This window comes from Ruditapes philippinarum, unplaced genomic scaffold (assembly GCF_026571515.1).
Source record: "Ruditapes philippinarum isolate M1 unplaced genomic scaffold, ASM2657151v2 ctg238_1_1_1_1, whole genome shotgun sequence".
In the NCBI taxonomy this organism is placed as follows: Eukaryota; Metazoa; Mollusca; class Bivalvia; order Venerida; family Veneridae; genus Ruditapes; species Ruditapes philippinarum.
The window spans coordinates 137,696-163,043 of record NW_026852535.1 but is presented as its reverse complement, the minus strand read 5'-3'; the positions used below and the strand labels follow the sequence as shown (position 1 = coordinate 163,043).

Below are 25,348 nucleotides of genomic sequence, written 5' to 3'. Positions count from 1 at the left end.
TGATTGGCTTAGTTATGTAACGGACAATTTGATTGGTTCTCCAGCAAGAGGAGGTTTCACTTCCGCAAACATGGCAGTAATGGAAGGTCCACTAAGTAAATGGACAAATGTAGTCAAAGGCTGGCAGTATCGCTGGTTTGTCTTAGATGACAATGCTGGTTTACTCTCATATTACACAGTGTGTATTTCAAAATATTTACAAAATGTAGCTAAAGTTCACACAAGTCACTAGATTACCGAAAATAACCATTCCCCACCCACAAATTTTGCATAAACATAGAATGAAATTTCACATTAAAGCATTTTTTACAATGAAATTTTTGTTAATTTGTTAAAAAAATGACAATCCTTAACCTGTTTATTACATAATGCCCAAATATGAAAGTAGACAAAGCCTATGAACGGGGAAGTCAGTTCATTTTTATTTTTTTTACATTTTTCGTTTTTAAGACCTTTGTCATTCGGTATCTCATTCACTGATTTCGTTTCCAATCGCAACACCTCGTTGATTATTATTAAGCCGAAAAGTTGCTATTGTTCTGTTATTGGAATACCTCTCCGATTATCATGGACACTGAAAATTTCATTGAAACTTAGGTTACAATAATTTTTTATTTTTTTTTAATTTGATTTCCCTTTGAATAGTCTATAGCCAGGCAAACCAAAGCCCCGGTGACTTCGGAAGTTCCCCGTATTTATAGTGATCATTTGATAACATCTTAGTATCAAGAATTGTTTCAAAAGTGTGATGAAATAGCCTGCAGAGTCTCAATCACAAGACATAACATATCCTGGCCCGCAGTCTGGTGACCGCAATGTCAATCAACAATGTATGCAATTGTTGTGAAAGAATAATTATTTATCCGTATTGAACAATGAAAATAATAAAGAATATATACCTGCTAATAAAACTGGTATAAGATTTTTACAGTCTTTTTGAGTAGAATTAACATGATGTTATGAAAATTCAACTAAGATTGATCAGCTGTCAGACGCAAACATAAGACTGCTTATATATATAAATCCAATAGGAAGTTGCTTGTCTAATTATATAAATTAATACTATGTCGCAGCTGCCATACAAAATGTAATATTTTTGCCAGAAACATACCTATAAATCTGAAAATGTCTCGTTTTGGATGTAAAAATTTTGTCCAAGTTTGTATATATGTAAATCGTGACATAAAGTTTTGTTTGCATTTACCTGCCACTGTTTCATTGAGGTATCACATTATAAGGCTTAACACTGTAGTTTGTACAGGATATTGCATTACCACCAACCCGAAATCTTTGATTATGCAAATAAGTAAGAGTCAAACACCTAATTATGAAATTGAAATTACATGCCAATTTAATATGTTTAAAACAAAAAAAGGCACCAAGTTTTTTTTGTTGTTTTTCTTTTAAAAAGAAGAGGAAAAAAATGAGAGAATTTGCTTTGAAATATTTGATTTTATTCAAAAAAAAAAGAAAAAAAAGAGAAAAATAATGCTGTTCCAAATAACTATTTTTCTTTATCTACAAATGTAAACATGGAATTTAAAAAATGTCTACGCGGTATATTAAAAGTGTCTTTTGTTCAGTTGTACAATTTCCCATAGTTTTGTAAGAAAATACTTTTAATCAGCATGAATTAAAACATCTTTTTTATGCCCCCACAATGTGGGAGCATATAGCGTTGCATTTGTCCGTCCGTCAGTCCGTCCGTCAGTCAGTCCGTCCGTACGTCCCGAAATCTTGTGAACGCAACTCCTCTTAAACCGGATGGCAGATTTTGCTTAAACTTACAGGGATGAACAACCTTAATGTGTAGATGGTAGTAAGAGAAGGAATTTCGCTGCGACCAAATTTAACAGAATTATGGCCCTTTGTTGATTTTTTCACTAGATACTATGTAGAAATTTTGTGAACGCAACTCCTCTTAAACCGGATGGCAGATTTTGCTTAAAATTACAGGGATGAACAACCTTAATGTGTAGATGGCAATAAAGGAAGGAATTTTTGCTGCGACCAAATTTAAGAGAATTATGGCCCTTTGTTGATTTTTTCACTATATACTATGTAGAAATTTTGTGAACGCAACTCCTTTTAAACCGGATGGCAGATTTTGCTTAAACTTACAGGGATGAACAACCTTAATGTGTAGATGGTAGTAAAGGAAAGAATTTCGCTGCGACCAAATTTTACAGAATTATGGCCCTTTGTTGATTTTTTCACTATATACTATGTAGAAATTTTGTGAATGCAACTCCTCTTAAACCGGATGGCAGATTTTGCTTAAACTTCCAGGGATGAACAACCTTAATATGTAGATGGTAGTAAAGGAAGGAATTTTGCTGCGACCAAATTTAAGAGAATTATGGCCCTTTGTTGATTTTTAGCTCGACTTTTCTATGAAAAGGGGAGCTATCCTACTCGCCCCGGCGTCGGCGTCGGCGTTAGCGTTGGCGTCACACCTTGGTTAAGTTTTTCGTACCACCCCACTTTATTTCAGAAGTATTACAAGTATGGCTTTGAAACTTACCATACTTGTTCACCATCATAACCTCCATCTACAGACAAGAGTACATAACTCTGTCAAGGTTTTTGACAGAATTATGGCCCTTTTTTGACTTAGAAAGTGTATTGAGCTTGGTTAAGTTTTTCGTACCACCCACTTTATTTCAGAAGTATTACAAGTATGGCTTTGAAACTTACCATACTTGTTCACCATCATAACCTCCATCTACAGACAAGAGTACATAACTCTGTCAAGGTTTTTGACAGAATTATGCCCCTTTTTGACTTAGAAAATACATTGAATATGGGTAAAATCCACTTATTGCCTTAACCCTTTGAGATATTGCTTTGAAACTTTTAATGCTATTTCACATCATTACCCCCATCTGTACGCAAGAGAAGGTAACTCTGTCAAGGATTTGTTTTAAAAATTAAGGCCTTTTATCGACTTAGAATCTTGGTTAAGTTTTTAGTACCAGTCCACTTTTTGACTGAACTGTTTGAGATATTAATTTGAAAGTTGGAATACTTGTTTACAATCATGATTCCCAAACATGTCCAGGAGAAGGTAATTCTGTCAAAGATTTTATTTGAATTATGGCCCTTAACTGTCAATGTTTTGTATTATAGGCAAGCACTAAAAAACTTAAAAAATCTAAAAAAATTCATTCCTATCCACTTGTTCACTTTACCATAAATTATGTCATAATAAAATAATTCTTCACTAAATATCTTAATGCTCATGGCCATTGTTCACTTTAAAAATACAGAGATTCTTGTATTGCCTTTTACTGCAAAAACTTTTTTTATTGGCAAGCAATAAAAAAGTCGAGCGCGCTGTCTTACGGACAGCTCTTGTTTCACTATATACTATGTAGAAATTTTGTGAATGCAACTCCTCTTAAACCGGATGGCAGATTTTGCTTAAACTTACAGGGATGAACAACCTTAATGTGTAGATGGTAGTAAAGGAAGGAATTTTCGCTGCCACCAAATTTAACAGAATTATGGCCCTTTGTTGATTTTTTCATTATATACTATGTAGAAATTTTGTGACTGCAACTCCTCTTAAACCGGATGGCAGATTTTGCTTAAACTTCCAGGGATTAACAACCTTAATGTGTAGATGGTAGTAAAGGAAGGAATTTTGCTGCGACCAAATTTAACAGAATTATGGCCCTTTGTTGATTTTTAGTTTTCAACTTGTGGCACATGTAGTCCAAAAAATATTTGACCTAGAGTCATAAGATTGACAGAACAGTGGCGTGTGGGGGCATCCATGTCCTATGGACACATTTCTAGTTTATACATACCCTGCATCACTTTAGATCAAATAAATTACGTAACAAAAATTTACTGTAACAATAACAGAAAGAAGATTTATTAATAATGCATGTAAAGTATATAGCATTATAGGCAGCCTACTTTAAAATAATAGGTCTTAAATGTGTAAAATCTTAGGTGTTTAAAGATATAATGAAATTGAATGACTTTAAAACATATAGCACACAATTTGCAAATTATCATTTGAGTGTTCGTGTTTCAGTCTAAAGATAAAATGAAACGAGGGTCAAGAAGAGGATGTGTACGACTGAAGGTAACTTTTACTTTAATAGATTTTATTTTACATATAAATTTTTATAAGGTACTTAAATCAATTTATTTATTCAGGTCATTTTTATTTACACATTTTCAAACTACTCTGCAAAGTCATTATTTTTATTAGAAGACTAGCTGAATATCTTATCGGATTATGGTACATGTTAATCTTACAATGTTAGACCTAGCATACATAAGTTGTTATATCTTTTAAATACAACAAACAAATTGCTCTTGAAAAATTTAGCTTTGTATATCTAAAATTCCTTATCTCTTAGAACTACATTTACTTATAATTACTTGTAGTTCATCCTCATAAGATAATTGATGTGAAATGTAAATATTTTAAATTCCATGTTACATTATGCATATTGGATATTGTAAATTGTATATATTTGTATATGTGATGATGTACTTATTGTACAAGTCATGAATAAAACTGTTGTTCTGTTCTGGTCTATTAAGAACATATCGAGGGGTCAACGCGAAAGTAGTCTATGTGACATTTTTTCATAAAAGGTCTTTTTTACAGATTCTGAAAAGTCTATATAGTCCTCACATTATGTGTTAAAATCTTCCTTTTCCTGTGCATAGTTAAGGACACAAAACATATTTGCCATACTATTGTATCTCAAAAGGCTATATTTGCTCAATGCGAAACTAGTCTATCTGCAAAAAATTTGCACATAGGCTAGTTTCGCATAAATATTAACATCTCTTTTTAAGTCAAGTAGCCTATGTGAAGAAATTTATATCAATTTTTCTATTATAACACTTGCATTATTTCAATAGGTACATTAATTCAGATCATTAAAAATAGTAAAACAACCTTAAAAAATTATTCCAAATCACACAATTTAGTTGGTAATGGCTTGCATTGAAATTTTGTTTGAATTAATATTGAATAATTTTTAAAATTTGTTCAATTCAGGCATTATATTTCTTTAATTATGATTTATTTTAACTAAGCAAACTGCAAACTAGTGTTAAGAATTTATGGAAACAACAAATTTGAGTTATTTTCAGTGTTTGTCCGTCAGTCCACATACCAAATTTCCTGAATAACTTAACGAAAAACTTTTGATCTGTTCATAAAAATGTTTAGTGGAGAAATATTTATTTCCTACTAATAATTTCTATGAATTATTGAGCTTACTCCTTAATTATAGCATAATTTGCTGTCCTACTTTTTCGACAGCGGTAAATCGTTTCAGCAGTTATTTGCATATTGCCCAATAATACTACGGGGGCTACACATTTTATCCATCAAATACATTCATATTTTAACTTGGATAACTAAATTTGAAATTGAAAAGGCTAAATATGGAAGTTTTTAAGATATCCCAACAAAGTATGGGAGTTTCATAGGATCAAATTTTTGTACTATTTTTTGGGCTGTTATTCGGTTGAGGACACTTGCGCGTTTGTAACCGACGAAATCCCATGTGTAGATGACATAGCTCTAAACGTGCCTAAGGGCACGTCCGTCGCAAAAATGAACATTAAACTTAATATCTGAGATCATGTCACACAGAAATTTCACTCAGCCTGAGAATAGAACCAACACCCCTCCATAATAAATCAAATGCTTGACTGAAATTGCCTTTTGATTTGTATTCAAGATATTTTTCATCCGATTAACCTTGAAATAACTAGAAATGTGTGCAATTTTAGCCATATTCCACTTTTTTCTCAGTGTAAGGAAGTCTGACATGACAGCGGACAGCATAACAAGCAAGGGCAAATCAAAATGACTCCATCCTCTTGAACTGGGTACACAGTCCAACAACTTACTGGACAGAATGTTAAAGATATTGATTGAGTATCATACAAATATTACCTAACTCATGAATGAAATTTTTGGTCGCAAAAGTAAATGACAAATTATATAAAACTTGCATGGTATATGTTAAAAATTTTAACACATAGTCATGCAAAACACAGTTAACTAACCTAATTACGTATTGCTTCCATAAATTCTTGCCACTAGTTTGCCTTTGAAAGTATTTCATCTTTGGGAACATGAGTTCCATTAATATTAATTTGCTTATCATATCAGTTTGAATAATACGTGCATACCATTATCCAAGAAACTTTCTTGTTAAAGCTTCTTCACCCATATGCGAGAAGGGCCTGACATAGTTGCGGAAATGAGTTTTGTCAGGTCAATGCTGTGATTTTGTTTCTGATATTGCTAGGAGAGGGGGATATTCACTTAAGTGACAAGATCCATAAAATCATGATATTTCAGCAGTTTTCTATTTCTGAATTAATTTTAACATCATAGCAAATCAATGTTTTGATGTACATGTACATGTACATTACATGTACATTACATGTACATAAACACATGTACATTTGTTTCTGGTTTGAAGAACTATCATGTTCTTTCCTCTAGTCCAAAGCAGATAGGATACATTATTTATTTGGGTTACATCTCCCCAAGATTAGAAATGCAAGATTCATCGATGATTTGTTGCATTGTGATATGCCTAGTCCTAGATGTATGCATTAAAACGAAATTTTAAATGGCACAGTGGGTTGACAGCTTTTCATTCTTAGGTCTTATGTTTCAAATGAAAAATGTCGAGCTGTAATAGTGGCTGAGTCGATCTTGTTATTGTTGGGAATGTGAAAAATCTTGCAAACAATTTAAAAGTTTGAAACTTTGAATATTTGCTTATCAATGCAAGATTCCATTGTGACACAAGGGGCATTAATCTAAAAGCTATATACATTTGTATTTGGTGTCAGATGCCCCTTTTTAACATACAGTTTTTATTAAAATTGCTCATTAAGTTTAATGATTTAAAGACCATCTAAGGTTTCAATATGAAACTTGGAACACTTGCATATCATATCAAAAGAAAGAAGCATTATCCTGCAAGCAAAATTTTTAGGAGGAATGCCCCTTTTCAACTTCGAAACTCTATTAGTTATGTTCCCTCATTTGATAGAAATTCTATATAGCAAAATAAAATTTCTTTCTTCATCAAAAGTGAGCTGAATGACATGGTATGGTGCACAGATTCATCAAAGACTGGTTAACAGGCTTCTGTGAACTGCGTCATTTTAAGATGGCAGCCATTGCTGTCTGGGAGAGGAGTGGGGGAAGAAGGGGATGGTCCTTTACTAAATTACCTTTGTATTTAAAAAAATATTTGAAGACGACTTGCATTTGTCTTGTCTGCTTGTAAGTAAGAAGAAAAATTGTCATATTGTAGGAGTAAGGATAACATTTGTCACATCCTATTAAGAATTTTTAAACAGTAGTTTGTGAAACCAAGTCATGTAATTAATACTGATTTCTATGTGCAGATATTATATAAAATATAAGTAATGTTTCTATTGTTTGCACTGTATGAGTTTAATTAACATTAATCAAATTATAAAATAATTCTTTTCAAGCCTGAACTGAATTTCATTTCTACCGACTGTATCTCTAAATGAAAGCACAAAAATGCATAATAAAATATTAAATCAATTTGCTAAAAAATTGATATAACATGAACATTTTCAAAGCTCTGTATGTTTTAATTGATATAACTTTATAGAAATAGAAAAAAAAGAGAGAAATAAACATTTAATTGCCATACATTCATATCCTAAATATCACTTAGACTAGTTTCGCACAAAATTTCTTGTCAATTTTTTCACAAAATTCAGAGCGAAACTAGTCTATGTGAATTTTTCATCAGATCATTAAAAAACTGTTTTTCTATCATATATTGTTATTATAACATACCCTGATGCACTAGTGTGCTTTTTTAATAAAATCACATAGAATAGTTTCGCATTCAATCTTTAAGCCATATATGACAATATTCTGGCGCGAAACTATTCTATGTGACATTTCTTACTAAAACATCATTTTTAATGAACAGATTATCAAAACTGAAATAAGTATGGTTGAAGTTCTCTTAAATACATACTATATCTATATTATATTGAAAAATTCTGAAAATGTAATGAATGAGAAAGTTTTTTCCTTCTCCTGAACATTTTTAAAAAATGCACATAGACTAGTTTCGCGTTGAGCCCTCGATATATTAAATTTTCTTATACCTCATCAAATTGACTCATTTATAAAAAAAATAAAATAAATGAAATGAAAATATGTTATTATTTATTATAGGGAGCAGTTATTGGAATAGATGATGAGGATGACAGTACATTTACAATCACCGTGGATCATAAAACATTCCATTTCCAAGGTTGGACCAGTTTTGCTAATAAATTTTTGATGTTATGAAATACCATTGTAATTTTTTTTAATTTTTTTTTTTATTCTAGTTCATATAAACTTTATCTAATCAGTAAATTGTTCAAATTTACATGTACAATTGTACAACACACAATAAGGACAGTAATTGAAGTAGAAAACAAGTAGTAAATACTTGACAGTTCCTGCCATTGTTATCAAGTGTGTATATGAAATTCAACGAGAACATTCTCTCTTTGTTGCTCAAAAAATTACTAAGTATTTAGGTCTTCTTAAGTTAGACTAAGTAATTTTTATGACAATATGCTCATTTTTAAGCACCTCAGTGCAGTTACGGGTTAAGTCCTTGTAAATTTAATAGGAGTTAATCAGATATTGCACTAAGGTGACAGCATGTACTAATAATTATTTATTACGAGATTTTGATTTTTACCAGCACGAGATGCAGAAGAAAGAGAACAGTGGATAGAAGCATTAGAGAACACAATAGTTAGACATACCAGGCATTCTTCATTTAGGGTAATATACAAATATAACGTTAGTGTAAATTTGTCCCATCTAGTGTATTTTACTGCCTTGTTTTGTAATTGTACATATTTCACTGTGATAAATTACAGATTCGTATTTTGGTATTAGTTGATATTTCACTGTGATAAAATACTATTTCTTGTTTTGGTATTGGTTGATATTTCTCTGTGATAAAATACCATTTCTTGTTTTGGTATTGGTTGATATTTCACTGTGATAAAATACCATTTCTTGTTTTGGTATTGGTTGATATTTCTCTGTGATAAAATACTATTTCTTGTTTTGGTATTGGTTGATATTTCTCTGTGATAAAATACCATTTCTTGTTTTGGTATTGGTTGATATTTCACTGTGATAAAATACCATTTCTTGTTTTGGTATTGGTTGATATTTCTCTGTGATAAAATACCATTTCTTGTTTTGGTATTGGTTGATATTACACTGTGATAAAATACCATTTCTTGTTTTGGTATTGGTTGATATTTCTCTGTGATAAAATACCATTTCTTGTTATGGTATTGGTTGATATTTCACTGTGATAAAATACCATTTCTTGTTTTGGTATTGGTTGATATTTCACTGTGATAAAATACCATTTCTTGTTTTGGTATTGGTTGATATTTCACTGTGATAAAATACCATTTCTTGTTTTGGTATTGGTTGATATTTCACTGTGATAAAATACCATTTCTTGTTTTGGTATTGGTAGATATTTCACTGTGATAAATTACAGATTCCTGTTTTGATATTGGTTGATATTTCACTGTGATAAATTACATGTATATTGTTTGAATGATGATTAGAATGTAGCAGGTATTAATGACAAAATAGCATTGTATGTTTTAATATTTAGCATCAATTCAGGTTTGAATAATACAATTTGGAAAGAATCATACGCAACTTGATAACAGAGATCTGGGGATGTGATGAATATAATGTTCCAGTTAAATATTTGTTGTCTCAAAGTATGTCATTTATAGAAATATTGCAGATAGATAAAATTAAATGTAATACGATATAAATAAAGTAAAAACAAAAGAATTAATATTATTTTCAAAATACGGTAACACCTTCACATATAATTGTTACATAAAATGTTGTGAATCCAGGGCCAGCAGGCTGGTGTTCCTAGTGCGGCAGATTTTGACCGGAAATTAGCCGAGACCGACGCCTACCTCCAGCTTCTGATAAACCAGGTTGAGAGTCTCGAGAAACGTATTGAGGCGTGTGAAGATGTCGGGGAGAAAGAGAAATATAATGTTATTAAAGTCACTGCTAATGCTATGATTGAAGCAATAAAACATTCCATCGTAATGCTACAAATTTCTAAGGTAATTTTATCGGGTATTTTCCTAAAGAATCTTTGTGTACTTGTTTATGAGGTACCAGGGGGTTGTAGACAGAAGCTTGCAGAATGATACTGCTGCAGGACATGACAAGTGTTTTATGAAACAGAGTCTGTTACATCTTAAATTTTGACTTTCTTTACTGTGTTGACCTGTTTGTTTGTTCCAGTTTCGACTGATATATACAAGTTTATAGAACTATGTCACAATTATATATTGTATGTTTTCAGGAAACATTAAAAGAACCATTACTAAATGGTACCATGCATGAACCAGTACTTACCATGGGAGCAGACTTTGATTATTACAGTAGTGGTGCTCAACCTATTGGTAAGACTATTTTTTAGCTCGACTATTCGATAAGAATAAGTAGAGCTATTGCAGTCACCCGAGCGTCGGCGTCGGCGTAACCACTTATGTTAAAGTTTTTGTAATAGTTCAAATATTTTTGAAGTCCATAGACATATGGCTTTGAAACTTTGCACACTTGTTCACCATCATGACCCCAACCTGTAGACAGGAGGAGGTAACTCTATCAAGCATTTTGACAGAATTATGCCCCTTTTTCGACTTAGAATTTACGTTAAAGTTTTTGTAATAGTTCAAATATTTTCAAAGTCCATTGACATATGGCTTTGAAACTTTGCACACTTGTTCACCATCATGACCCCAACCTGTAGACAGGAGGAGGTAACTCTATCAAGCATTTTGACAGAATTATGCCCCTTTTTCGACTTAGAATTTAAGTTAAAGTTTTTGTAATAGTTCAAATATTTTCAAAGTCCATTGACATATGGCTTTGAAACTTTGCACACTTGTTCACCATCATGACCCCAACCTGTAAACAGGAGGAGGTAACTGTATCAAGCATTTTTTTTTACTATCAAGCACTAAGAATAGTCGAGCGTTGCTGTCCTACTGACAGCTCTTGTTTACCTTAAATATGAGATCTTTATATCTACTTATTACATAGGGTTTGTCAGCACTGATGTCTATATTATCTCATGGGCCTTGACACAGGTAGAAGTTAGAACCATCAAAATTTTAAATTTTTGATGATGATGATGATGAAATGCAACATACGAATGTGAATAATTTGTCTTAGACTTGTTCAAAACGGTCTTAAATCGTAGTTTACTATTTTCTTCCTTCTGCATGGGTACAGTGTATATACTAGGGCTGGGATTATTAACTTACACATTAATTTCTATTTATTACAAATACATGTTTAGCTCACCTGATTTTGTGTACTTCTCTGTGACTTTTTTTTGACTGCCTAATATTATTTATTCATGTGTTTAGATATGAGGGTATACATTTACAATAAATATGATTCTGTTCTGTGGCAGATTCATTTCTTATTTGTTTGAAAAACTTGCACAGAACTTAAATACGCCCTTAAAGATCCTATAACTCAATTTTTTATGGTTTTTTATCATAAATATAATGTTCAAATGAAGATTTATAAATATTGTAAGTTCCAAAAAGCATTATTTGTAAAGATATTACCTAATTTACATTTTCATGTTAATAAAGGGAGGTAATTAGAAATTTATTTTCTATAAAGTCTAAGTCAAATTTTTCAATAAGAAATGAATGCACATATTTTAATGATTACATATAATGTGGACAAATATTTGCAGTACATATTTTACATATTCTTCGATGTTTGAAAATTAGAAGCATAGTTATATACATATATAAAAGTGTTGTAACAACCTTAATTACAACATACACAATCTTTAAATGGCAAAAAAAAAACAGGTATATTTTCCTTGTCTGTAGGATAGTCAAGTTCATTGCTCAAATATAGGTATCTAAGTCACTGTTTTAACATATTTCAACCAGTAATAAACTCTTCAAAAATTCTTCATATTTCATCATTCTTTTGGTACTACAAGCTTCTGCATGATCGGTTTAAACAATCAAAACAAGCTTTTGCTTGACTAAGAGCCTTCTGAGATCCTGTCAGTTCAATACCTACCAAATGAATATTACAATATAGAAAGTGATGAAAGTAAGCTTGAGTGTATATGAACTTTTTTTTGGATGGAGTACATTAACCTTTACCACATGAACTTGTCCATCTTTCAATCTGGACAAAACCATTTCTCATATTAAGGGAAAATATCTAAATTGTACTGATGGACAGACCATAAATGCGAACGGTGCAGAACATGATAAGACGACACAGATGTGATGACTGATTTTGGCCTGCACTAGTAGCATGGGTAGAATCTGTGGCGACCAGTAGGCAAAAGGTTAATTGTTAATTTTTGATGTCATGTTTTTTAGGATCTACAAGTAGGAGTACAACACCAGACATCAACGAGCCTGCAATTCTTAATGGTGACTTGAACCATGAATCCATGGGAGGAATAACCCCAGGTATGGCTTAAACAACGTTACAGCAATAATTTGAAAGAAGATCGGGATGTGATTACATGATTAAAATCTCTAATTGGCTTTTCTGTGCTCTTTGAGAATATATCTTGCCCAATTGCCATTAATTTATTTGAAAATTGTTGTATAGTGTGTTACAGTCAAAAGCTAAATTAAAAATACATGTATGTTCTAATTGTATATTGGATGGGAAACATTATTTTAAGAACCCAACATTTTGTATAATTGAGTCAGACCATACCATAAATGATGATACAGTGAAGCCTTGCTAATCCGAACCCTTCTTATCCGGAATCCTTTCTAATCCGAACGTAGTTTCCGGCCCCGATTGTATTCATTCTATTTTCAATAGTAAAAAACCTTTCAGATCCAAAACCTTTCAGATCCGGAACCTGTCTACTCCGAATTCCGGACGATTTTTTCAACTTTTGTTCTTATTTTACTCTAAAATTTACCTCTAGGATCCGAACAGATTTTGCCGAATGTCACACCTTCATTCAAAATAACAAATAATCGCACATCTTGCAGGTGTTATAATACACGAAACTGATAAGTGTTTTTTCGCTTGATAAATGGGTGTAACGTATGATCTGCGAAGGTGTGAAAATTACACTAAGCTTGCCTTGATATCTTCTATAATTGCTTAATTGATTGTTTTTCGTCAGCTTCTATAAATATTTTGATATAATGCAATAGAAATATCTTTTAATCCTTTGTATTGGATTCAATGATGCGTGATTAAGTTATGAAAATTAATGGAAACTGTCAGTGGATTCGGAAAGTCGCTGAATCAGATAAGAGTAAACAACAATTGACAAATGCTGATACGAATATCTAATCATGTCTCAGCCTCCTGTTTAACATCGTAGGTTAACTTACCCTTGAGGACATAATATTTTTGCTTTTTTATTTATTTTTAATTCTTTATTTTTGTATTCACATGTATTAAAATGAACGATAAGAGACTGCAAAAATAAAATATCTAAATTGCAATTTCAAATGCATTCCCGTTTTCATTCCTTGAACTATTTTGCACATAACATGAAAAAAAACATGTTAATAAACCCTCTAATTCGGAAACCTTTCTAATCCAGAAACCTTTCTAATCCGAACTTTTCTTCTGGTCCGGACGAGTTCGGATTAGACAGGTTCCACTGTAGTTTTTGTAGACAACATAAACTTATTGAATATAACTATGTCTCTTTATTACAACAATAGTTTCAACAATATTTATTTTCTCTAGTTATCTAGTGCATTAAAAAGAAAAAAAAACGTGTATTTAATATGAATCCTATTAAGCCTGGGCTGTGTTACTTCCTGATATCAGTCTTAAGACCACAACTGAGACAATTTTGCGTTTCAAAGGAGAAGGTCCTAACTTGTTACTCCTATGTTTGGACCTTTTATTTCTAAATAGCAATGCTGACGGACATTTACACATTGCGAATAAAAGGATCTGTCATTTCTTAACTTTCCTTAGGAGAATGAATTAATTTATAGTCTACAGTATTTGACTGAAGCTAAAAATGTTCATTGAAACGGTCTAAAGTTAGTCCTAATGTTGGTTTTATGTCCTAAGACTAAGGATACACTTAGGACTTTCTATGAAACGCAGCCCTGAGTGATAACATTGGAAAATCTTGTTACAGAGAATGGCGATGATTTACCGGAGACGGAGCCATCTGTTCCAGCAACTTCTTACTCTAGCAGTGAAGACGAGGACTTCTATGATGCAGAAGAAGAGACACAAAAAACACCTAAAAATAGTCCAGAGTAAGTTTAGTGTAGTATTTGGGCAAATTTTAGCCAGTTAATGTATTGGTGCTTATTGCTTTACTTTGAATGTATGTAGAAAATGGAATCACATAAAGAAGTTTTAGATATCGTAACTTTAGAAGAAAAAAACGTCTTTTGTTGAGTAGAAAAAGAGTTCTTTCTTCTGTTAGGATGCCTTCATGTTAGAAGCTAAGGTCTATTAAACTATGAGGTATCCAAACTGTTATTTTCAATGATGATTTAGGAGTGCCTGTGGCCTAGCGGTTATGGTTGCTGACTTCAAACCACTTGCCCCTCACCACTGTTGGTTTAAATCATGCCAGGGACCTTGTATTCTTTCATGTGAAAAAGCTATCCAGGTAGCTTACTGAACGTTTGTGGTTCTTCTCTGGTGCCTGCTTGTGCCTGAAATAGTGCATAGTGGTACCTGAGGTCTACCTTCAACAGTAAAGCTAGAAAGTTGCCATATGACCTATACTGTGTTGGTGTGACTTAAAACTCAACTAAAAAAGAATCAATGACAATTCAATGTAACATACAATTCTTTTAATGAGGGTTAACCTCAAACTCCAGTAACTTATATGAAATAAAGAAGGACTTACAACAGTTTTGGGATCAACCCTCGATAATTTTTGTGTCGCCTCTACGGAGTAGTGGCGACATATAGGGATCACTTCTCCGTCGTCTGTCTGTCCGTCTGTCTGTCTGTCTGTCCGTCCGTCCGTCACAAAACTTGTCCGGACTACTGCTCATAAACTACTGGTGCAATTTCATCCAAACTTTACAGGAATGATCAGTACCAAGTCTAGTTGTGCATATTGTCAGCATTTTCCGGTTCAATGATTTTTGTCAGAGTTATGGCCCTTTAATAATTTTTAATTTTAAAGTTTGTCCGGACTACTTCTCTTATACCACTAATGCAATTTCAATGAAACTTTACAGGATTGATCTGTAGCTCAAGTCCTTGCGCATATTGCACGGGTTTTCCGTATGAATGATTTTTGGCCGAGTTATGGCCCTTTGACAAAAAGGTGTTTTTTTCTGTGTGTTGCCAGATACACAAAAGCTTGTCCGGACTACTCCTCATAAACTACTGGTGCAATTTCATCCAAACTTTACAGGAATGATCAGTACCAAGTCTAGTTGTGCATATTGTCAGCATTTTTTGGTTCAATGATTTTTGTCAGAGTTATGGCCCTTTAATAATTTTTAATTTTAAAGTTTGTCCGGACTACTTCTCTTATACCACTAATGCAATTTCAATGAAACTTTACAGGATTGATCTGTAGCTCAAGTCCTTGCGCATATTGCACGGGTTTTCCGGTTGAATGATTTTTGGCCGAGTTATGGCCCTTTGATAAAAAGGTGTTTTTTTCTTTGTGTTGCCAGATACGCAAAAGCTTGTCCGGACTACTCCTCATAAACTAGTCTACTGGTGCAATTTTATCCAAACTTTACAGGAATGATCAGTACCAAGTCTAGTTGTGCACTGTCCGTCTGTCTGTCACAAAAGTTGTCCCAACATGAATTTGGCCATCATGAGGCGACACATGTGATTACTGATCGCTCTTGTATTGCAGTAAGAAGAATAAGTTAAAACAATTACCTGAGGAACAGGGACTTGAGGCAAGTAAAACACAATCTTTAGAAAGTGTTGAGCCTGGTTCCGAGCCTACAGAAAGTACAGATACAAAATCTTCATCAGTACAACAGGTAGCAGTTATCCAAGATGACTACACTGATGGTAATTATTAATAATTTTATTTTAAATAAAAATTATATCATTCCTGTTTAAAGACATGATTTTCTCCTTAACAAAACCTTTAATGAATTGTTTTAGGTTTAGGTTATTAATATCTGGTATTTATTCTTGATCTAAGGAGCTTATTGAAATAAATAAAAATGTTATAGGTCATATGTATACTCTTTTAGATTGACTTGTATACTGCTTTTCCTTGCTAATTTTGATAACATACTTTTGTTTCTTTCAGAATTGTATGATGCTACTGAGGAAGAAGGGTGTAAGTAAAATTGAATTTTTTTTCTGACAGAGCTTATAAATAAAAATGAGCCGCGTCATGACAAAACCGTCATAATGGGTTTGCGACCAGCATGGATCCAGACCAGCCTGCGCAGTCTGATCAGGATCCATGCTGTTCGCTATCAGTTTCTCTACTTGTAATAGGGTTGGCAAGCGAACAGCATGGATCCTGATCAGACTGCGCGGATGCGCAGGCTGGTCTCGATCCATGCTGGTCGCAAACGCACTATGTTGGTTTTGTCATGACGCGGCTCAAATGATCATCTACTAGTTTGCTGTTCATTTGCTGTCAGGTCATAGGATAAACATGTCACCTTTGTACATAGTTGTGTCTGTAGTATTAATGCTGCCACAATTCTAAAATATATGTTCTGTCTTTTCATTATAAATGTTATATGATAAAAAAGGTTCGTAAACCAACATAGTTTATATATACAGTAAAACCTGTGAATAAAGATCACCTTGTTAATAAAGACCACTCTTTGACAAACCAACATTGATTGAATAAACATGGAAATCTCCAAATAAAGACCAGTTGTCTGAAAAATCCATGTTTGGACTCTCCTTTGGATGTCCTTTGTTTACACAATATTTTTATGGTCAAATCACATAGTTACATAAAGCAACAGAGATAGAAAAAATACACTTATCAGTTAGTATTTATGGGTAAATTTATCATGTTTTGTTTCAGGACTATAGTAGAATGTTGTAACTTGTTAGTAGAATTAGCAGCTATACTCCATCCTGCAGGATGAATGGCTCTGAAAATAATTTTCAATCTCTGAGCAACAATTAAAGTGATTTTAATTTTGATGAAATGATTACAAACATTTCAGTGGGGTCATTGGAGAAACATGGAAGCATAATAACTCATTTATTGTCTCAAGTACGTATTGGTATGGACCTTACCAAAGTTGTTCTACCCACGTTTATATTGGAAAGAAAGTCTTTACTAGAGATGTATGCTGAATTCTTTGCTCATGCGGATTTATTCTTAAAGTAAGTTATTTTAATATGTTTATTTGGATTTAGCCCCTACCATGTGTTCAAGTAGCAAGAATTTATCCTGTTTTTAATCTGAAACAATTCATTGTTAATGTAAGGGATTTATACATCAACATTTCGATGGATAAGGCAGTGGCCCTATAGGCTATACTGGTGGCAAAGGTTAACGACTTTCTGTTCGGAATAATATGTACAGGCTGGGAAAGTCCATTGCACCAGCAGCATTACACAAATTCAGCAGCATTTCACCAATTCACAGCATAAAACAAATTCAGCAGCATACAATAAATTCAGCTGGCTTAAAGTTAAGAGCACAAACGGGCACTTATTTAAAAAAATTTATTTGCATCTGCTTACCAAACCTTACAAAAAATTTATCCTGATCTTTTTTTCTTTTTTTTTTTTGAGGACTATTTGCATATCATTAACATTCTCATTTTATAATTGTGTGGTATCCAGTAGGTTACACTGGAAATTTTTTAATTTTTTCCTTATCCCTAATCTCTGTGGGAAAATATCCATTTGTTTTTTTTATTCATTCACATTAAGGATTTATTAACATTTTACAACATTTATATCAATAAAACCATAGACTATTCCCTTGAGGAGTATTAATATTAAAGTTTGATAAATTTGTCATATTGACCTTTCTTGTTCATATAATTTATGTATATGACACATTTCAGAGTACCAGATTTACAGACCCCGAAGGAGAGGATGGTACAATTAGTTAGATGGTATATGTCAGCCTTCCATGCCAGTAGAAACTCAGATATTGCCAAAAAACCTTACAATCCTATACTAGGGGAAACTTTTAAATGTTACTGGAATGTCCCGGGCTATGAGAAAACAGAGGTATAATAAAGGTTATACAGTATTTTTTACAATAACTTTGTGCAAAATTATGCTTTTTTATTGAAATTACAGACTAGACTATATAATTGTTTCTTCTGTAGAACTTTGCCATTTTCACAATTGCAATACAAGGCATGATTAAAACATGACTGGGTAAAGTACAGTTTGTACACAGACAGGATTTAAATTTTACACTAAAATCTGGTGTATTTTCCTTTGATGGTAAATTACATTAAGAAAGGGCTTAGATGGATCCTGTTAATCATCATGATAATGGGTTTATTACCATTTGAATATCCAATTTGTCTAGATAAAATATTAGCCGAGTAGCACAGACCTTGTTCTACCCAGGATCTCTGCTATGTACTGTAAACTCCACTTATAACGTTGCTGTTGCAGTGGTTTTGAGTCTTCCGATTTGTTTTAAAATTGTTGCCACTCGAATATAACGATAATCAGGAAATAATTATTTAAAATTGGTGGTCCCCTGAATATCGTTATAAGCGAAGTTTTTTTTTTATTGTATTAAGTTGCCTCTTGGATATAACAAAATCTGGAAAAACGATATAAATTTGTATAAATTTGGCGGTACCCTGAATATTGTTACAAGTGGAGTTTATTGTATTAAACTAATTGCACATTATATATTACAGGAACTGGTAGAAGATGGTCCTTTACCATGGGCAAGTGGCAATAATCTTTCTTTTATAGCGGAACAAGTGTCTCATCATCCCCCAAGTAAGTTTGTTTTAGTTTAAAGCAGCTTGCCTACACATTTGTATTTATTCTTATGAAAACATGGAAATTTTTCTAATTAATAATGTTGTTAAGTGTACAAATTAAATGGTTTAATCTTGCTTACCATACTTACTATCTACAATAACTACCCATATCTCATCAAAATATGCAGAAAAATTCTCTCAAATTGATAAAATATAGGTGACAAAAATAGTAAATTCAGGAATATTTTGCATAATGAATTCAAAGTTTGACCTGGTTTATAAATAATATACATTTTTTAATGTATAGATATACATGTATTTTCTAAAGGTTAATCCTGTGAAGATTTATATTACTCATCTGGAGATGAAATAAATTAGCAAAAATATTAGTATTAACGATATAATTTTTGTCAGCATTTCTTACAAAATACCATCAATACTTGAAAGCGTTTGTTTCTAACTACCAGTAGTTTTCATTTATCAAAGTTTTTCTTACACTTTTATTGCAAAGGTATTAAATATGATTTCAAACAGTAAATTTTGTCAGGATTTCTAGGCAACATTGTACTGCTTTGTCATTATCAACATTCTGTAGTTAAAGAGAATATTTCTAGTATTACATGTAGAAAAGTCAGTGACATTTCATTTCATTTCATCTTGAAAAAACATTAAGTAAAAAGTTCTCTTTCATTTCAAAACTGTGTGGAATTATCAGATCAGAAATTTAAATTGTTGTTTTACATCATGTTTTTATTTTGTATTGAAAAAAAAGGAATGAATATGTCACTGAAGATAAAACTGTTTTTGGTCATCTACAGACTTGCATTATAAAGATTTCATACAGATGGGTGCAATAAGACTAGTGTAAGATCACTACAAGTTTGACCCTGTTAATTTATACAGACTAGATTTGCTAATAAAATAATTATGTGTAGGAGATTTATTCAAACATATAATATATAGATTAAACTTTGGAATGGTTTTGAACCGTATATGGTATCCACAATGCAGTCTGTTGACTTAGCTTGGTAAAGAGAGCATGGCATAAGTAATCTGAGGGTTGCTGGTTCAATCCTCTGGTGAAGCGTAATTTTTCTGTGACACTTAATCTCAGACATTAAGCTTAATTGTCATTTGTCTGTCACTGTTGATTCAAGAAGCTTGTTGATTTAGTAGTTGCACTTGCAGTGAAGTTGATAATTACTGGTTAGTTATCCAACAAAGCTGGTTAGGTGGATTGTCTGCCAGGATTTGAGCAAATAATGTGTTAAAGTTTTTGTGAAAACTCAGAAAAACAAAATAGAAATTTGTACGCCATCAAAGAAAAACACATACATTTCACAAATTGTTCATGTTTAAGCTTGAACTATAATTTGTTTTCTGTTTGTATTTAAGACGTTTTCAGGAGTTTTCATATAAACATATAGGCAACATTTAAACTGTTCAATAGAATTTCATTAAACTTTGCTTGTTGTTAGAATTTGATAACAGAAACATTTGAAATGAAAAGAATTTTGTGGTCACCTTTCTCGTTCCAGAAAACATCCTTAAAATAGACTCCAGATTATTTTATATTTGTTTTAAAATCTCTTACAGTATCAGCATTTTATGCTGAGCATGCCAACAAGCGTATAACATTAGATGGCTATATATGGACAAAGTCAAAGTTCCTCGGACTATCTATAGGTGTACATATGATAGGACAAGCTGTGATATCTTTGCTAGACTGGGACGAGGAATACATCATTACATTTCCTAATGGATATGGAAGGTAAATTCTTGTTTAAATATTCTTTGTAATAGTAAGCTATTAGATTATTTGATATATGGTTTAAAGGCACATTATGCCTCAGATATTCATATTTGTTTAATTCTTTAGAAATGGCCAATAGCATTATGTTTCTTAAGATAGCAAAATGTAAACAAAATAGTATTTTGACTTCCATCAGGGTCTTTCAAATAGAAAGACCCTGCTTCCATACAAAATACTGATTCGCTTGAATTATACCTGTTGCCAACCAGAGCAAAAGTAGCAGAAGGCAGTTCATGAATATGGCTAATAAGTATTTTTGGAAACTGTAACAAGAATATTAGATACCCCCCTTTTTTAAAAAAAAAAATTGATATCATTTCTGAGACAATATGGGCCTTTAACATTTATTAGATGTCATATATTTTAGTTCAGTAGATTATGACAAAAGCTTTATTGCAGGTTATCGGATATTTATCCAGCTTAATTTGTATAATGGACTTGTCCATCTTTGAATTAGGAATAGTCCATTGTTAGTGCTATTAATTGTGGTATCAAAATGTTAAAATTCAGCTAACAGTAACTAACAGTATGCAAACTTGTCAAACTGCAATGATGTATGGGTTGACTTGCCTCTAAACTAGTTGCTGTTTTTATTATCGAACACTGAGAATAGTCCAGCTGACCCTTGTGACATGTTTTGCTGTTTTGATGTAGAGCTACTGTAGGTATATACATGTACATGTATGATAATATTTTTCAGGTCCATATTAACAGTGCCATGGGTTGAACTTGGAGGAAATATAACTGTGTCTTGCCCTAAAACTGGCTATAACGCAACTGTAGACTTTTTAACTAAGCCATTCTATGGTGGCAAAAAACATCGAATTGCTGGAAATATTTATGCTCCCAACGAAAAGAAACCATTCTGTGTTCTTGATGGTGAATGGAACGGAACAGTGTGGGCCAAATATACCACAGGGGTAAGTAGTATTAATAATTTGCGCTTTTAAAAGAGTTCATTATTTTAAAGGTTACACTCTTTACTCAATCAGTGTACTAGTATATTTCTTGATATGCCTGACTGATTACTTCAGTAGGAAGAGTGCTGGGGTTTGTGTGTTGAAACCCTGAGCAAGGCTTATGTTTAGTCTATCATGACAACATGACTGACAACAATACCATATTTACGGAGTTGCAAAATCGGCACGGGTGTGTGATAAATACAGTTATAGTTGATTATTAACTGCTCATGGACTATGTATATTACTGAGGTACATTGTACTATATAAACTGATTGTGCTTCTAATCAGATAGAAAAGTGTAAAATTGTCATCTGTATTGTTGAAACTTGTTTGTCTGTAATAAATGAGTTTGTACAGCAGCTTAGATCAATATGAAGAATACACGATAGAGTCGCTAGTTGGAATCTTGGGGGTAAAAATAATTGTCCATGCCAATAGATCTCGTTTATTGAGTTTGATGGTCATTATTTTGTTTCTTACGCAGATTAGTTATTTAAGGTAAAGTTAGATGAGTAATATGTTGCTTGCAGAGAATTTGGTAATTACATGTTAGTTATCTAGGAAAGTAGATTACATGGAATGCATGAAAGGGCACCTGAGGTCTTCCTCCACCAGTAAAGCTGAAACTTCGCCATATGACCTATACTGTGTCAGTGTGACGTAAAACCCAATCAAACAAACAAACAAAAGATTACATGGACTGACTTTCAAGATATGACCAAAAGTGTGTTGAAATATGTTTTTTTATATGCATAAAAACAACAAACAAATCAATTATTGAAATAAATTTAATTTCAACTTATCAATATTTTAATGATTATTTTACGAGTTGTCAATTTGAATTATTATTTTATTAAAATTTTATTTGTTATTGATACTTTAGATGAATGAAGCATTTGTTGATACAAAGAAACTGCCTATTATCAAGAAAGCAAGTCAAGCCAAGAGAGACTCAAGATGAGTTTGAATCTAGAAGGTGAGTTATTTATAGATTTTTTGTTGATCAGTACATCACATACACAAGACTTGAAAAAAAAGATAGATACAGCCCAACAGATTTTGTGAATGAATTACGAAAAATTCTGTGCTGTAACATCATCTAATATATTTTATGATACATTTGGGCCTTTCGTATTTTTTGTGTGACATTTTACTACTACAAGGAGTGTAGAGTAATATGACATGATAAAACAGTAAATGTTATTAGCTAATTGTATCAGGAAAAAGAGAATTACATTGTAGATTGATAAATTGACTGCTTGGTATACAAGTAGCTTCATTCATTTAGTAATGAGGTAAGAGTCTACTCTTAAAAATTGAGAGAGAAAAAAAGGATCGTAAAGACATCTCGTTGTTGAACCCAAAGAGAAAGAATTTTACAGACTGATTTTGAATATGTGAGATATTGCCACCAACCCAGGATTAAAGATACCCGTTTCTACATATTTATTGGTGAGGAACCTGGTTGTTGTACAAATTTTCACCCCTATTTAATATGGTAATTATTTTTTAAGCAGTCTTCCACAGTTTGATCCCCTGCTCTACCACTAACAAGACATGGTCTTATGGATAAGGCCTGAAAAATCGAGGTCCCTTGTATAAGTTCTCTACATCCTAGGCATGTAAAGGGATCAAGGTGGCCTCTGCAACTGCTGTAATTCCATATACTACCTCCTAAAAATAATAAAATAACTAACAGTCTTCATGGGGCATCGCAGATATTAGGTATGGAAATACTACAGTATAAAGATATAGGATAGGGAAGGAAAATATTGGCCTGTGGATGAAGTTTAATAATTTCACCTTTCAGATTGTGGCAGGAAGTTACGATAAATTTAAGAAATGATAACGTCGAGAAGGCGACAGAATATAAACAAAAACTAGAACAACGACAACGTGAAGAGGCAAAGGAACGTAAGGAAAAAGGCCTTAAAGTCGAAACTAAGGTATACTCCTGAAAATCATGTATTATTTATTATTTACATATTGTGGCTTTGAGAAGATGATTAAGCTGGTTTGAATTATTCATAAAGCATACGGCAGTTATTGCTCGTAGGATACTTAAATATTCCCAAATGTCATCAAGAGCAGTTTTGCATGTGGAAGGAATGTATTTTTCAGAATGTAAAAATGAAACAAAAAATTAAAGAGACGATATTTGGTGATTGCGGGTACGTATATTAACGTATATAAAATTCTCGTGTGCAGTCGCGATTTGGCTGGTAGTAAAAGTTGCGCTTTTTTACTTGTTACAATTCCAGAAATAATTTAGCTTTGTAAATGATAATTACACGGTTAAAATGATCAAATTCTCAGCTTTCTTTTGATAGGTATTTTGCGAAATTCGGACCATAAATAACGAAAAAAACTTATATTTGTTCGAAGAGGGCATCATTATTTTTACTGAAGTTTTGACATAATCGGGAGACAAAAAAAAAAATTCTGTGTTTAACTCGTCGTAATTTTCTTCATACTAAACGCATTGATTTATAAAATATATATTTGAAAAAATCTATCTTTCAGCTTTCTAGAATATGTTACTTTTAAAAAATTGAACAGAAAATAACATGTTGACGGTAATTTAAATAACCAAGGTCAAATATCACTCCGCTTAATGATATGTAATCGTCGATAAAAATCGATAACGATCGGCAGTCTGGATGGATTATCTGCCACGACAGCATAATTTACCGTTATTGATTTACTGTATAGAGTTGCGGATACCGTTAATATACGTACCTGATGATTGGTAACTTGAATGAATAGAAGTAACTTACTGTAAGTTTTCTTCTTTTTATTACTTGTGACATATAAGTTATTCATCAATTTCAGCTTTGCTTTTCTTTAAACAGCCTGGCATTGTCGGAATAGTCAGCAAAAATAAAATTGAGGTGCCACATGGGGAAAATCTTAAAAAAGTAGTTTCGTCATTGAAAAGTGTGAAATTATATTTTGATAATTTTCACTGTGAAATTATCAAATATAATTTTCACGGATAAATCAGTAATCCACTGAAAAGCATAAAATAAAGTATCTTAATACATCTAAGAGCTTGTAAATGTTGTTGCATTTATTGACTGATCTATTTTATTTTTTCAGCATTTTCATGAAGAAGGAGAACATTGGGTATATGATAGACCTCTTGTGAAACGAATAGGAAAGAATTCAAACTCTGGTAGTGCTGTATAGTGACTCAATACCTGAACACCTTTGTGCTCGAAATAGTTTCATTATATTAATGGCAATCTGAACACCCTCAAATTTGGAATAGTCCTTTCATTATAATGACTATCCAGAAAAGAAAGTACTTTTAACTATTGAGGTATGCTGAACACCCCTTTAGTTTGCAACAGTCCAAATACACTGGTATATTCATCATGGAATTCTGAACATCTTATGTGTGGAATAATCCATTTATCAGTATAAAAGTATGAAACACGCTTGTGTTTGGATCGGTCTACTTTTTTTTTTTGGACAATCTGAACTGTCTTATGTTTGGAACAATCCTTTTTTTCAGTACATGGATATCATTATCAACATGTGTATGGAAATGTCTACAATACTTATGTTAATGGCT

The 25,348-nt window shown here is 32.4% G+C and overlaps 1 protein-coding gene across 1 annotated transcript; it reads left to right on the top strand.

The window, feature by feature from the left end:
• The first annotated feature begins 20 nt into the window (after positions 1 to 20).
• Positions 21 to 25,348, top strand: LOC132716422 (oxysterol-binding protein-related protein 9-like). Its single transcript, XM_060699697.1, is given in 19 exon segments — positions 21 to 178; positions 4,046 to 4,096; positions 8,234 to 8,312; positions 8,757 to 8,839; positions 9,958 to 10,179; positions 10,425 to 10,524; positions 12,490 to 12,582; positions 14,247 to 14,370; positions 15,954 to 16,117; positions 16,365 to 16,394; positions 17,251 to 17,413; positions 18,106 to 18,274; positions 18,928 to 19,012; positions 20,593 to 20,767; positions 21,510 to 21,729; positions 22,655 to 22,705; positions 22,707 to 22,747; positions 23,582 to 23,717; positions 24,871 to 25,348. Coding segments are annotated over 19 exon segments (2,184 nt in total). The 5' UTR covers positions 21 to 70; the 3' UTR covers positions 24,961 to 25,348.